Below are 13357 nucleotides of genomic sequence, written 5' to 3'. Positions count from 1 at the left end.
CCAATTTATGACCGACAATTGCAACACTATAGACAATTTCTCACAAACACACAATTTCAGAGACTGATAATCAAGGCTTTACTATGGCACATAAACATCCAAACAGGTGGGAGGCGTGTCCTATTGGCCAGGCTACATCCTGTTGAAGATGATGTCAGTCTGGAGGTCCTTGCAAACTTCAGAATTCAACTGGGCAGCCTTAACGGACAAGACTGGGGTCAGGGAGTGTGTGAATGTGTTTGTACGTAAACATGTGTGAGCCAGCCCACCTTAACAAAGTAGAGTTGAGCCTGCTGTGTGTCCTTGGCCACGCCCCTCCCTAGTTGCAGACAGCGGGCGTAGTAGAACAAGGCAATGGCCACACCCTTATCAACATACTCAGGTAGACATTCCGTTGCCGTAGCGATGGCAGGGATGTCGTCATAGCTACAAATCCTGGAGATGAGAACAGAGAACATAGTGAACACCTGGGCAAGGTGCCCACGCTTAAAAGGATTAACGAAGCGGAATGACCACACCCGAAAGGTTGTCATGGAAACAGCGTGACCCTATCAGAGCAGAGAACGCTGGAAGGAGCGGCACCTCTTGGCCAGTGTGGCAGCACGCGTGTACAGTTTCCTGTGGTAGTAGTAGGCCACCAGATGTGCCTGCGCGTAAACGTTCCCTCGCTCCGACGCCTCCTTCAGGCAGTCCAGGGCTGCCTCGGGGTCCTGACGGACGCCCCGCCCATACAGGAACATGACTCCCAGAGCACCCTGGGACTCTAGGCTGCCGTTACCACATGCCTCCGAGTGCCAGAAGAAGGCCTAGAATGACACACATTGTATGCAGATAATGAGGGCGAGACAGTGTAAACCTGCCCCTCTGATGGCCAGGGTCAGAGGTCAGGGCTGGCGTTAAGATGGCGGTGCCACAATACCTTTTGGAGGTCCAGGTTCTCGGGGCGACAGTACAGCATGGCCAGGTTGGTCTGGGCGGTTGCAGAAGCCCCATCCCCAGGGCTCCCCTCCTCGGCTGCCTGTAACCACAACCTGGAGGGGAGCAGGGTGGTGAACGTGAGGCAGCCTGAAGGATTAGGGCTGTGTAAATTGTCCTTGGGCAAGGCACTTCACCCTACTTGCCTCAGGGAGAATGTCCCTGTACTTACTGCAAGTCGCTCTGGACAAGAGCTTCGGCTAAATGACTAAATGTAAATTGAGGGTTGGGGGTGGTGTGTTTACGTGTCTGTTTTACCCACCTCTCAGCCTCCCTGATGGAGTAAGGAACCCCAAAGCCCTCCAGGTAGGCCCTGCCCAGGTTATAGAGGGCCAGTTGTCTAATGCTGCCTGTCTCTGGACCCTCCCACTGGCACACCCTCCGCATGTAGCTCACTGCCTCTTCCTGGTGGTATTAACACGTTCACATATCGCTGACACATTCCTGACATCTTTTTAACATGTTGTCAGAAGTCTCATAGAATCCAGCCCAGGACATACATAGACGGCGGTTAGATTAGGGTTCGAGAGCAGTCCCCAGTAAAGAACATAGTGTCTTGTCCCAGTGGACAGTGTGGTATGTCGTTCAAGCATTGGACACCATCTGGTGTCTAGTGTAGGGCCCTGGGTTCAGATCTCAAACACACCTGGTCGGACTGGGCTCCCAGGCCGTCGTAGCTCATGACGGCCATCTGAAACAGAGCTCTGGGATCGTGTTCCTTAAGGCTGTCAAACACTCGCTTGGCCTCTTCATAGAGACCCTTCCAGGACCACAGGAGGGGAAAGATTCTGTGTGTGCTTCTGTGTTGGATTAAGTTGATATGCATGCGTGTGTGCTGTATGCGTGTGTGCTGTATACGTGTGTGCTGTATGCGTGTGTGCTGTATGTGTGTGTGTGTTTGTGTGTGTGTGTGTGTGTGTGTGAGTCTGTGGATGTACATGCGTCACCTCCTCAAAGTACAGTTGTCCCAGAAGAAAGAAGGCCTGTTTGTCTCCTTCATCTGCTCTCCTCCTTAGCAGACTGGCAGCCTTCTCCACCTGGGTGGCAGGACTGTCTACACACACACACACACACACACACACACACACACACACACACACACACACACACAGAGACACACAAACACACACACACACATTTATCAATGTATTATATAGGCTACATGCGCAGGCATGCACACAGGCACACTATGTTATTGTTAAATCCGGTCACATTCTGGCAGCTGTAATGCCGACGTCATAACTGTCATCGAGGTAAGAAATATTTAAACAGAGGTCCCTGGTGTGGACTACCTGGAAGTGCGGTCGGTCTCCCTCCCTCATTTGGGTACAGAGACTTGATGGCGTGATACACCTGTGAGGACTCATGTCTGTGTGTACAGGTGGTTTTGGACGCAGACTTCATCCCCGCACTTCAGTCTGAAACACGTCCCCACAGTCTTTTTACCCTTGTAGCTCCAAGCTCAACGCGGACGCGGGAACAATTTTAATATTCTGCTACAGCGTAGTTATGAAGCATAGGCTATCAAATGCCAAAGGTTGACTGCCAGTTACTGGTATTTGTGTGTACAGGTGAAGTTCTCACATTCATAGTTAGGTGGAGCTAAAGATCTTTCAATGGCCAAAGAGTTATTTGTGACCGTAACCAAGGATGTTAGAATGTAGGCTAACAACAGTAACATAATAGCTGTTAATAATTTACTGTAACACCACAGACAATGTTCTGAAAAAAATCTCCAGCGAAAACGATGCTATATTAAACAAAATATGAATAAATGTAAATTAATCTACACGTGTCAATGTTGTCATTTTCCTTACCCCGTCTCTTCATCAGGACGCACTGAACGCTGCTTGATAAAAGCGTCTGTGACCAAGCAACTGATTGATAGTGTGCAAATAATCATTTGCGTTACGTCAGCTGATGCCTTTGGTCAGAACAAAGGTTCTCGAAAGACTTCGATGCCTTCAATGAGACCTTGTTGCTAGTCAAAATATTTGAATACTGTATTGTAGGCTAATCCACGTAGCTCAGTCAGTGCTCTGTTTTAGCATTAATAAGGTCTCCAATTTATTAATATAATTGTGTGTAAAGTCTGGTTAGTCCATCCGTCCATCTGTCGTCCTAGACGCAGATTTACATTAAAAAGCTTGTAGCCTACATTTTAGGGCAATATGAAAGGGATCTGTTAACTGTGCAGGTCTACATTTACAAGTAGGCCTATACTACCAGACCAGGAAAAAGGTAGTTTAGACCTAGGCTATTAGCCTAGCCTAGTTCAGTGATGAAATGTTGCAAAGTAGTTCATTATTAGGCCTACATGTCAAAATGAGCAATAGACGCGATGCTGAAAGTTGTAGGTGTTCTTGCGCTGCAGTGTAGAGACCTTCTTTGTGGTGCTCGGTCGTTACAGCTCTACTGGGGCACTGGGGCACAGGCCCCTACCCATATCCCTTTTATTTTCTTCCAACCTTGCTGCGCACAAGAAGTCTACAACATGATGCCAAACTTCCCTTGCTAAACCCACAATACGTACAGTTTGTAAGTTTGCTATCCGCGTTGGCAGGGAGGGAGAACATTTTTTCTCAATAATTTGAGCGGAAATATAGTTTTTGGAGCTTCATGAAATACAATACGTTGGACTCATGTTGTTATTATATTTGATTCAAAATAAGATAATCGTTATCAATCTAAACGAATGCACTAACTAATAAAGTCAATTGTTAAAACTCAAACTTGAGATTTTACTGGGACACAGCGTTTTTTTACTGGGGCACGTGCCTAAGAGCTCCAAGAACTTTGGAGCTCTTGAGCCTTGGAAGAAAACCTCTTCAATGTCCACACCCTCAAACAACTCAAAAAGGAGTTAGAGTCTGTTCTCTCTCCTCTGCCTCTGCCAGATGAAGTGCTGCTCTCTCATTAGTGCTCTGCACAGTTATTGATGTTGATACTGATGACCCAGTAGACTTTCCAATAGGCATAGCAGAATCAAGGGATGATAATACTTGCACCATTATCGATCACCTCGACCCTGCTGTGTCGCAGCATGCTCTAATAGGTTTGATCTGACCTCAGCACACAGTAGGCTGCAGGGCGCGGTATCCACCACATCCATGGTTTGTCCCAGGCTCCGTTCCAGAAGCCACCCATCAGGATGTGTCCAGCTATGAGAGCTCTACCTCCACATCCTGAGACGGCTCAGTGGTTTCCTCCACTTCCTCACAGTTGTTTAGGGAGACTGTGAACCGGTTCACCGAGGCCACGGTGAACCGAGTGGTGGAAGTCGTAGATTCTTCCAGTGAGTCATTCGATTCTTCAGCTGTCATGGAGGTCAGAACAGTTGAGGAAGGGACTGAGGCCGAGGGGAAGAAGAAAGGAAGAGGGAGGTTATGATTCCTCCCTTCAAAGATGAAGATCCACTTCAGGGATATGTTTTAAGAAAGAAGGGAAGTGCCTGTTTGCACACAGTTGTACTCAGTCTGTATGGGTTTCACCTTAAATACACAATGTATCCCCTTGATCAAACTGAGTGGACAAAGTCAATACTTGGAACAGGCATACTTTCTAACACCCTGCTCTTTATTAGGGCTATAAGTGTGTTTGGGTTTGTGTGGCTGGGCTTTACCCTAATGTTGTGGGTTGTCAACATGGTGTGAGATTCTGTCAGTGGGTTTTTGGGACAAGAAAAGTTAAAAAAAAAAAAGAATTTCAGTTCAATGTATCCACGCTGCTGCGTATTCTCTTCCATCTGGGTTTAGTCCTGGGGCTGATCCGCTCATGATTGTTGTATTTTTAAACGTAAAACAAAAAGCATGGTTGTTTTTGGTGCCGGGTCGAGTGTGTTGGATGCTATGGGACATTGTATTGTTGGATGCTATGGGACATTGTATTGTTGGATGCTATGGGACATTGTATTGTTGGATGCATAGGTGGAAATCCCGGGGGCGGGGCAGGGGAGATTCGACCCCCCTCATCCTGGGAAAAATATGATTTGTCCCCCCCAATAAATCACTGTAAACATATCTATGTAATTTCAATAATATGAATAATACGCAATGAAAGGGCTTTGCGAATTTATGGACACAATGGTGCTTTTTGAATGTGCTGTGTTACAGCAGTAATTTTGGTGTCCCCCTCAGGAATTGCTCTTGAGAAAATGTCATATCATTGTCCCCCCCAAAGTTGATAGCAGATTTTCACCACTGATTAGACGGGGTGGTTTACCCACAGAGTGGGCCTAGTAGTGTACCTGCGATTTCATGCGCAACATTAAGTTGTAACTACAATAGTGCAGCTGTAGCCTAGGTGCTGAAATCATGTGAACGGCGCTGCTTTAAGTGACCGTTGGTGATGAGGCTTTGCATACTGATGAAGCTCTCTAGGTGACAGTCTCACCGTTTTCTGCTGCTCTCAGCATTTTAACCGAGAGCAGCAGAAAACGGCGAGAGTCCCAACCTACAGGGAACGACCTACACGCTGGGAGGAGCATTCATTACTGGGAAGGTCAATAGAGAGCAAAGGTCAAAGGTCAAAAGTCAATAGAGAGCATTACAAGTCCATAAGGAACAGCCTGCCTTTCGCATGTAGGAACACACCGATGCTGAGCCTTTAGGTCGGGTGAATTTGGGTAATGTGGGACACCTAAACTCCAGAGTGTTTTCTTCTCTGCTATGACAATGTCCAGTCCACAGAACTTTCACTCTAGGTTTAGCATGGATGTTACGTCACTGAAATCACAAAATGTGATTGGTGTGGTGTCAGAAAGGGTCAGGGCACTAGTCAATCAGGAAACTCCGATGAGAAAATGCATGCAAAAAAGGTCCCAGATGACCCGAATTCACCCTATCAACAATATGAGCTTACTAAGAGCAACCTTTTAGGGAACTAACCTAATTCCTCACCGAACCTCTACCCAGGTCCTATTGAATCACCTGCAGTGTCGTCCATCTCAGAGAGCTTCCTAATCTGATTAATCTAATTGTAAGCAGCTGAAGAGCGTCGTCTAAACCATATGCCTTGATTACAGTCTTTTACTGTGTGAGCCAATGGAGAACAGTCTCTGCACCATGCATATGATATGTAGAGAACAGTCTACCCTGTGACTATAAAGAACAGTCTACCCTGTGACTATATATTACTGTCTACCCTGTGAAGAGATAACAGTCTACACTGTGAATATAGAGATCATCCTTCATTTTCAGCCTGTGGAGAACATGAAACACTGTTAGCCTATGTGTAACCTGTGTGTGGCAGCCTGCCTAGAGTCGGACCCTTTCAGTGCTACAGTGAGAGGCCTCTGTGCCCCGTGGGGTCAGGGGATGAGGGAGAGTGAAGTTACGTCAGAGCTGGGAAGACAGTATTAGCCTAACTCCCTGGTATTATCCCTGGTTGTCTGTTCCTGCGTAGGCCCGACCCCCCCTCCCCTTCCCCCTCCAGCTGCCCCCGCTGAGCCCTGATCCCTGAGGCTCGGACTGGGACTGGGGCCTGAGGCTGGGCCTGAGGCTGGGACCGGGGCCTGAGGCTGGGACTTGGGCCTGAGGCTGGGACTGGGGCCCGAGGCTGGGACTGGGGCCCGAGGCTGGGACTCGGGCCTGAGGCTGGGACTGGGGCCCGAGGCTGGGACTTGGGCCTGAGGCTGTGACCGGGGCCTGAGGCTGGGACCGGGGCCTGAGGCTGGGACTGGGGCCTGAGGCTGGAACCGGGGCCCGGTTTGGAGAAAGAGGTAGAGAGACGAGAAGTCAGAAGCAGTCCTCTTGCTTTCATTGTAGTTTGCACTCTCCCCAAGGAAACCTGTTTAAATGACCCTTCTCTTGTTTTTTTCTGGAAGTAAACTCCATATAAAAAGAATACCTGAAGAAGATCACCATATTCCGCTGTGAAAAAAACCTTTTCATGTTCTGTCTTCAGGGTGTGACTGTGGTGGTGTGTCTGTAACCCTATTCCTGCTGTGTGTGTGTAGACAGAGATCCTCTTTGTAAACCGATCTAGTTCTGTGTCCAGTTGGATGACCTAGTCCTGTTGTTTCATGACCAACTCTCCCTACATCATTCATACATAGATGGTCCTGTTTTTTTGTCTTGGTGTGTGTGGGTATGGGTGTGGGTGTGTTTGTATTGTGTCGGTAGAGTGGTAGAATTTCACACAGGCTAGTCATTGTGAGCTGTAGGCTAATGTGAGTGGTAGTACTTTTGACCTTGTGGTTGCGGAAGGAAGCCAAATGTATTTTTTGGGGTTGATAATTATTCAATTCCAACTCATGAGGGACTATTAGGTTGTGGTGAGATTATTGTTTTCCTTCACATTTTAAATCATGCGTTCATTAACAGCACTGCAGGGGGTAAGTACGTTAAGACGTCCCAGTTGTCCTGAGAGAAAGAGAGAGGGAGAGATAAAGAAAGAAAGAGAGAGAGAGGGGGGGGTTGTTCTATATGAGATTCGCGCCATTCAGAGAGACCTCTTGAGGCCATGCCCCTGTGTTGCCATGACCACGGTCCAAGGGGACCCGCGCTGCACCAATGAGCAACACTCGACCGTGTTGGGCGACAACGACAGCGACACCGCCACACAGCCCTGGGGGAGCCGAATATTACACCTCTGTAGCTGCCACTACACCCATCCTGCTTGGACAGGACAGGCGTAAGCCACTGCAGGATTGCGCCGTCATGGGAGTGACAAAGACGAGCTTTCATGATTTGTTGATGTTGAAAAACACTTTTCATTCGTCTGAGAAGCATTAGTTGTGCGGAACGAGCTGACTCAAGATGCCAGCGACATAAATACGGAACTCATCCTACAGGCAAGTCTCCTCTGTGACTATAGCAGTCTTTTAGCTCAGTGTTTTGACGCTTCATTGATAGACGCTCAAAACAGGTGCATGTTGAGTGTGCACACACCCTATCAATTTTGAAGAATTTTACACCGCACATAAATGATTTGCTGAAATGTATTGTTAGAATAATGCTTTATTACGGCTCTGTAAAACCTGCGTGACGTAATGTAAAGATCATTCGTTCCCATGCGTTGTTATTGTATAGCACTGCGCGCCGATGGTAAATGTTCTTGAACGTAGTTGCAGTAACAGTGGTTTGACCATGTCTCGCGGCATGTGGCCCTATTTATGGCAAATTAAGGATTTTTTTACAGGGTACGATTCTGTACCGTGTTAAGAGTACAATTTTGTTACTATAGTCAGAAGGGAGGAAAATGTGGCGCATGCCACCACCTAGGAGCCATATGCACCTGCTAAGCATCATGTGAACCAGGCTAATTGTTAAAGTAATGTACTTTATGTCACACAGGCTATGGCTACATATTCTATATTTGGTAAATGTCAGATATGGCTTACGGAAAACATTATTGTAAAGAGGTACAGGTCATTTCTGTTACTGACTATGCATAATGAAATAATGAGAGAATGCATAGATGACTGAGTGAGTGCACCGCTGCTTTCATCTTTGGCTAGTGATTTTGTCCTGCGCCTTGCTACAACCCCCCCCCCCCCCCCGCCCCCCCCAGACACACACTCCAACCCCCATCTCAAGGAGGCAGACTCTCTGGCTCTGGTTAAGGCATGACAGGGTATTTTTAACTTTGTCTGAAGTCACCCCTTCTCAGGGTTTCCTCTGGCATGTTCTCTGAAATTGAAGGGTGGTGGTGGGGGCCTAGGGGGTCAGTGGTGGGTAGGCTGGTGTGGAGAGTGAGGAGGAGGGAGAGAGTGTGGAGAAAGGTGGCGGTGGTGGTGGGGGGGGGGAGCTGTCTTCTTTTTATGATGTAACATTCCACAACACAGCCTTAACATGGCTTTACTGTAATGTTCGTGTTCACGGCTCCACATGTAAGTCTACGAAACCGAGTGAAGCGTTAAGGGTGGAGGGATGAAGTTCTTGTCTTCCCTGCCTTCCGCACTTCTAAAATGTGCTTAAGTCATGAAATGGCTCTGTTGTGCAGTAGTTATCAGGCACTTTTACAATCACCAGTGCGAGCAGAGAAAAAATGGTGCTGCAACTTTTGGTTGAATGATGTTTTCTTTATGTGGCCAGGTTAGACCTTTAGACCACAGATTGGAGAAACTGGACTTATTGTTAATGAATGCTGATGAAATGATGCCATGCCAACACTGGAAGCACCTTGTTGAGCTCATTGCAGACTTGCTTGAGTACACATTCTTTTCCAGAAACATTGTCTACATAAATAGCAGGTCTTGGATTCCGTTCTTAACTTAACTCCTCAGGGAGGCTAGGAGAGTCTGTCAAGATGCTGTTTCACCTCAGAGCCTGTGGCTAACAGACGCTAACCAGCAGCGTCTGGGTGTGTCAGCGCTTCACTGATCTGTCATTCTTAGTTAGCCCTGCTAGCTGTCATTTCATCATTAGTCAGCCTTGTCGGCCATGGCTAGGCTATCAGTTAGACATGTCTGCCGTCATTATCTGTTAGCCTTAAAAGCTGTGGTTATCAGGTTAGTCTAATTGACAAATGATAGCCATAATTAGCATTTGACATACTATATCTAGTCTCTTGGGGTCTACTTGCTGTTGTGCTCAGACCTGGGCATCCCCGACAGCTGCTCTGCTGTCTGGCAGGTGTGTTCCTCCTAGACGGAGGAGCTACTCGGCTCTTGTCTGTGGTTATTACACACAAACATGATTCCTCTACTGGGTGGAAACGGGGGTTTGGGTGGGCTGTGAGGGTCTGCTCTGTAGATTGCGAGATGGATGTTGTCCGTCTGTTACGGTGTGTCTAGGTGGTGTGTGCTCATAGGTGTGTGTCCAGATTGTTTTTGTGTCTCGGTGGTGTAAATGTGTCGGTGGTGTGTGTGATTCTACATGGTGTGTGTGTCTAGATGGTGTGTATGTGTGTCTAAATGGTGTGTGTGTCTAGATGGTGTGTGTGTGTCTAGATGGTGTGTGTGTGTGTCTAGATGGTGTGTGTGTGTGTGTCTAGATGGTGTGTGTGTGTGTCTAGATGGTGTGTGTGTGTCTAGATGGTGTGTGTGTGTGTGTCTAGATGGTGTGTGTGTGTGTCTAGATCGTGTGTGTGTGTAGATGGTGTGTGTGTGTGTGTCTAGATGGTGTGTGTGTGTGTCTAGATGGTGTGTGTCTAGATGGTGTGTGTGTGTCTAGATGGTGTGTGTCTAGATGGTGTGTGTGTGTGTCTAGATGGTGTGTGTGTGTGTGTCTGCATGGTGTGTGCGTGTGTCTAGATGGTGTGTGTGTCTAGATGGTGTGTGCGTGTGTCTCAGCTGCTCTGTGTCGCCAGCAGTCTGCGGTCCTGTAATCTAATATGATGTTGCGTGACGCTAACACGCCCCAAGGGGGTGGTTTGTGTGTGTGGTGGGGGGGAGGGGGTGGGAGGTTGGGGGGTGCACAGGGTGATTAAGGTTAGGGTTATAAAGGGGGTTACACAGCAGTCAGTGATGTGTGTGTGTGTTTGCTGAATCATGGTGAAAGCAGAGTGTCATAGTCAAGTGTTTTATTTCAGGACAGGCTGAAGTCCAGAAACAAAGAGAGATCACCATGGATACAGGTGTGTACACTGTCCTGCCCGCTTAACACACAACCCTATGACTCCATTCACACACACACACACACACACACACGGAAACACCAAAACACACGCACACTTTACCAGCCATGTGCCAGATTGTGGCTGTGGTTATAGTGCAGTTCAGATAAACAAAAGCATAATCTAACTTAATCCTCTTAATGTGTCTAGGCTTTTGTTTTCACTATGCCTCATTCTAAACCCAAGATGTGTCCCAATTTGCATTGACCAGGAGCTACATGAATGAACACACCCCGTTTAGCCCCCCCCCCACACACACACACACACACGCGCGCACACACACACATGAACACACATTCTAATCTCTGCTCTTTTATTGTCTTCAGATATCTGGCGTTGCTATGGAGTAGCAGAGAGCTTAAGGAATGGAGACGACATCACTTCCTCCCTAGCTGCCAAAGGCTATAGGAGTGTTCGACCCAACCTACAGAGGCCCTCACTCCTGGTTAGCCTCTCTCTTTCTACATCGTTCACACACTCAGGCAACCTGTCCATCTAAAAATGCAGTTTTCCTTATCCCAATAGTGTCATACTGTATCAGTCCAGAATTTTACATTCCCCAACATCTGACCTTAGCTTTTTCCCTCCCCCCCCTCTCTCTCTCTCTCTCTCTCTCTCTCTCTCTCTCTCTCTCTCTCTCTCTCTCTCTCTCTCTCTCTCTCTCTCTCTCTCTCTCTCTCTGTCTCTCTCTCTCTCTCTCTCTCTCTCTCTCTCTCTCTCTCTGTCTCTCTCACTCTCTCTCTCTTTTGCTCTCTCATTCTGTCTCTGTCCATTCCTCAGAGTCAAATGAGGTTGAACAGGACAGGAAATGCTACAGGAAACTCCTTCAGTCACCAGCCTCTTCTGTCCTTCCCTTCCTCCCCCTCCCTCCCACAAGCCCTGTCCTCCCCTTCCTCCCCCTCCCTCCCTCAGGACCTGCCCCCCCCACCTGGCTCTAGCTTCTCATCCAGCAGCTCACAACAGGATGTGAGGTCAGGTGGGTCGCCATCTTTCTTACACGTTCAACGGATATCTCTCTTCTTCTCCTCTCCCTCCTCCCTCCTCCCTTTCCCTTGTGCACTCTCTCTCTCTCTCTCTCTCTCTCTCTCTCTCTCTCTCTCTCTCTCTCTCTCCTGGTTGTCATGGTAAGTTAGCTTGTCAATTCTGATGAAGCCACTCTCATTAAAGACGGTGTGTGTGTTTGCGTGTGTATGCGTGTGTTTGTGGCTGTGGGAATGGCAAATGCCATTTTTGTGTGTGTGTGCACGGATGCTGTGGATGTTTTGGGACGTGTGTGGATGCACGTGTGTGTGTATGTCTCTGCATGTGCATGTGTATGTGTGTGGTTACAGTGTTTGAGTGTGTGTGTGTTGAGGCTTGGATGGTCTGTGCTCCTCGTTTGTGGTCAGTGATCTCTCTAATCCCTGAGGCCAAGTGATGCGGATTAATGCTGTAATCTCAAGGCCAAGAGAAGGAGCACCAAGGATTAACCTGTCTGTCTGTGTCTATGTCTGTTTGTCTACTTGCTTGTCTGTCTGATTGGAAGAAAATTGAAATTGATTTTAAAGGTATATTTAATTCAAATGTGTGTTCAAAAAAAGCTTTCTAAATTATGTCTGTGTGCATATGTGTCCTTGTGCATGTGTATGTGTGTGTGATAGACATAGATATATAGAGAGAGAGATCGAACTCTCGCTTTTCTGTCTCTGTCCTTCCCAGAAGTCAGAGGTTACCGGGGTCATGCCCCTAGCCCGGCCCCCTCAAGCCAAGCCCATAACCACAGAAAACCAATGGCAGCAGAGGAGGCCAGAACTCCTCCCACTCACTTCACTGGCATAGGCCCTGTGGACCAATCAGGCATCCCCATTGCTATTCGAACGGTAAGACATCATCTGACATTGCCTACCCCATCAAAGTTGCCCTCCTTGACACAAAACTCTCAGACGCATCAACAGAATCAGAATTTTTTAAAGTCAAACATTGTAGCCTACATACAACTGATATAAACACGGCTCATTGGTCTTCCAGCTGAGGTTGTAACTCATAAGACCCTAAAGCATATTAAAGTGTTCTGATTGGACGAGGGCCAACCGCTCTGTCTTTGGCAGTTGGGCGTGGGCCAGCCTGATAGGAGGGGGAAACAGAATGTGAGCTGGTGGCGATCGAGCTGCTTTACGAGGGTGGTGGAGCTTCCTCCATGCTAGAATCTCCCACGATAGGACTGCGTTACCCGGCTCGCTAGCTCCACCAAGCTCCCCCGGTGTCTGCATTACTCTGGAACTGAATCCCTCTCTCTCTGATGTGTGGTTCTCCTGTGGTGTGTGTGTGTGTGTCTGTGACAGGCAGTGGAGCGGCCTAAAGACTGGTACAAGAGCATGTTTAAACAGATCCACATGGCCCATAAGGCAGGTAAGAACCACAGACGCGCAGATTTGTATCCATAAAGTACGTACGTAATCGTTCGCTGACTGGGGTGTGTTTGTGTGTTTGTGTATTGAGACTGTTCTTGGACAAGCATTTCCAGTGTGAATAAAAAGACTCGCCAGCTCATTCATTTCCGAAAATCTCCCACAATATTTTGGTACAAATGTTCATCCTACCATTCAAGATAGGGTAGCGAGGCTACCAAAGTCATACATCACTGTTTCTCAGAGAGTAAAAGGCTAAATCCGTTTGGCCTGTTCTGCCCAGGTCGGTACTGGCGTGAACCAGCAATACCATTCAAACACCAGACTGCGAATGCAAACTAACTGGTGTGCCTCTTCCCCGGCCTATTTATCTAATGTCAATATGTGTTCACAGCCAGGGAGCCCTGCCTCTGTTGGTGTAAGTGACATTGAAACAT

General features: G+C 47.7%; 2 protein-coding genes across 4 annotated transcripts in view; one reads left to right on the top strand and one right to left on the bottom strand.

Moving 5' to 3' along the window:
* Positions 1-54: 54 nt before the first annotated feature.
* lrp2bp (LRP2 binding protein) lies at positions 55-3511 on the bottom strand. Its single transcript, XM_084697231.1, has 9 exons — positions 2793-3511; positions 2268-2393; positions 1923-2029; positions 1622-1735; positions 1238-1380; positions 920-1031; positions 583-806; positions 270-435; positions 55-198 (listed from the first exon to the last, which is right to left on the bottom strand). The coding sequence occupies exons 2-9, from the start codon at positions 2377-2379 to the stop codon at positions 133-135; spliced, it is 1044 nt and encodes a 347-aa protein (XP_084553357.1). The 5' UTR covers positions 2380-2393; positions 2793-3511; the 3' UTR covers positions 55-132.
* Positions 3512-7443: 3932 nt separating this feature from the next.
* Positions 7444-13357, top strand: part of sorbs2b (sorbin and SH3 domain containing 2b) — a 19993-nt gene continuing 14079 nt past the window's right edge. The window contains exons 1-6 of one of the 3 annotated variants that reach the window (XM_084697223.1): positions 7444-7768; positions 10450-10494; positions 10860-10978; positions 11314-11509; positions 12232-12392; positions 12855-12921. In XM_084697223.1, coding sequence (XP_084553349.1) covers positions 10485-10494; positions 10860-10978; positions 11314-11509; positions 12232-12392; positions 12855-12921 — 553 coding nt within the window. In that variant the 5' untranslated portion in view covers positions 7444-7768; positions 10450-10484. The remainder of the gene's footprint in view (positions 7769-10449; positions 10495-10859; positions 10979-11313; positions 11510-12231; positions 12393-12854; positions 12922-13357) is intronic. The other 2 variants (XM_084697224.1, XM_084697225.1) reach the window with 2 other exon arrangements.

This window comes from Hypomesus nipponensis, chromosome 1, assembly GCF_054491055.1.
Source record: "Hypomesus nipponensis isolate SF chromosome 1, ASM5449105v1, whole genome shotgun sequence".
Taxonomy (NCBI): Eukaryota; Metazoa; Chordata; class Actinopteri; order Osmeriformes; family Osmeridae; genus Hypomesus; species Hypomesus nipponensis.
Note: the sequence above shows the minus strand (reverse complement) of the source record. Positions and strands in the feature narration are given on the sequence as shown.

Coding starts and splice junctions, on each gene's coding strand:
- lrp2bp (XM_084697231.1), bottom strand. CDS start 2,379: ATGAAGTCTGCGTCCAAAACCACCTGTACACACAGACATGAGTCCTCA. Junction 2,030..2,267: donor GAGACCGACCGCACTTCCAG/GTAGTCCACACC, acceptor GTGTGTGTGTAG/ACAGTCCTGCCACCCAGGTG. Junction 1,032..1,237: donor TCCATCAGGGAGGCTGAGAG/GTGGGTAAAACA, acceptor GCTCCCCTCCAG/GTTGTGGTTACAGGCAGCCG.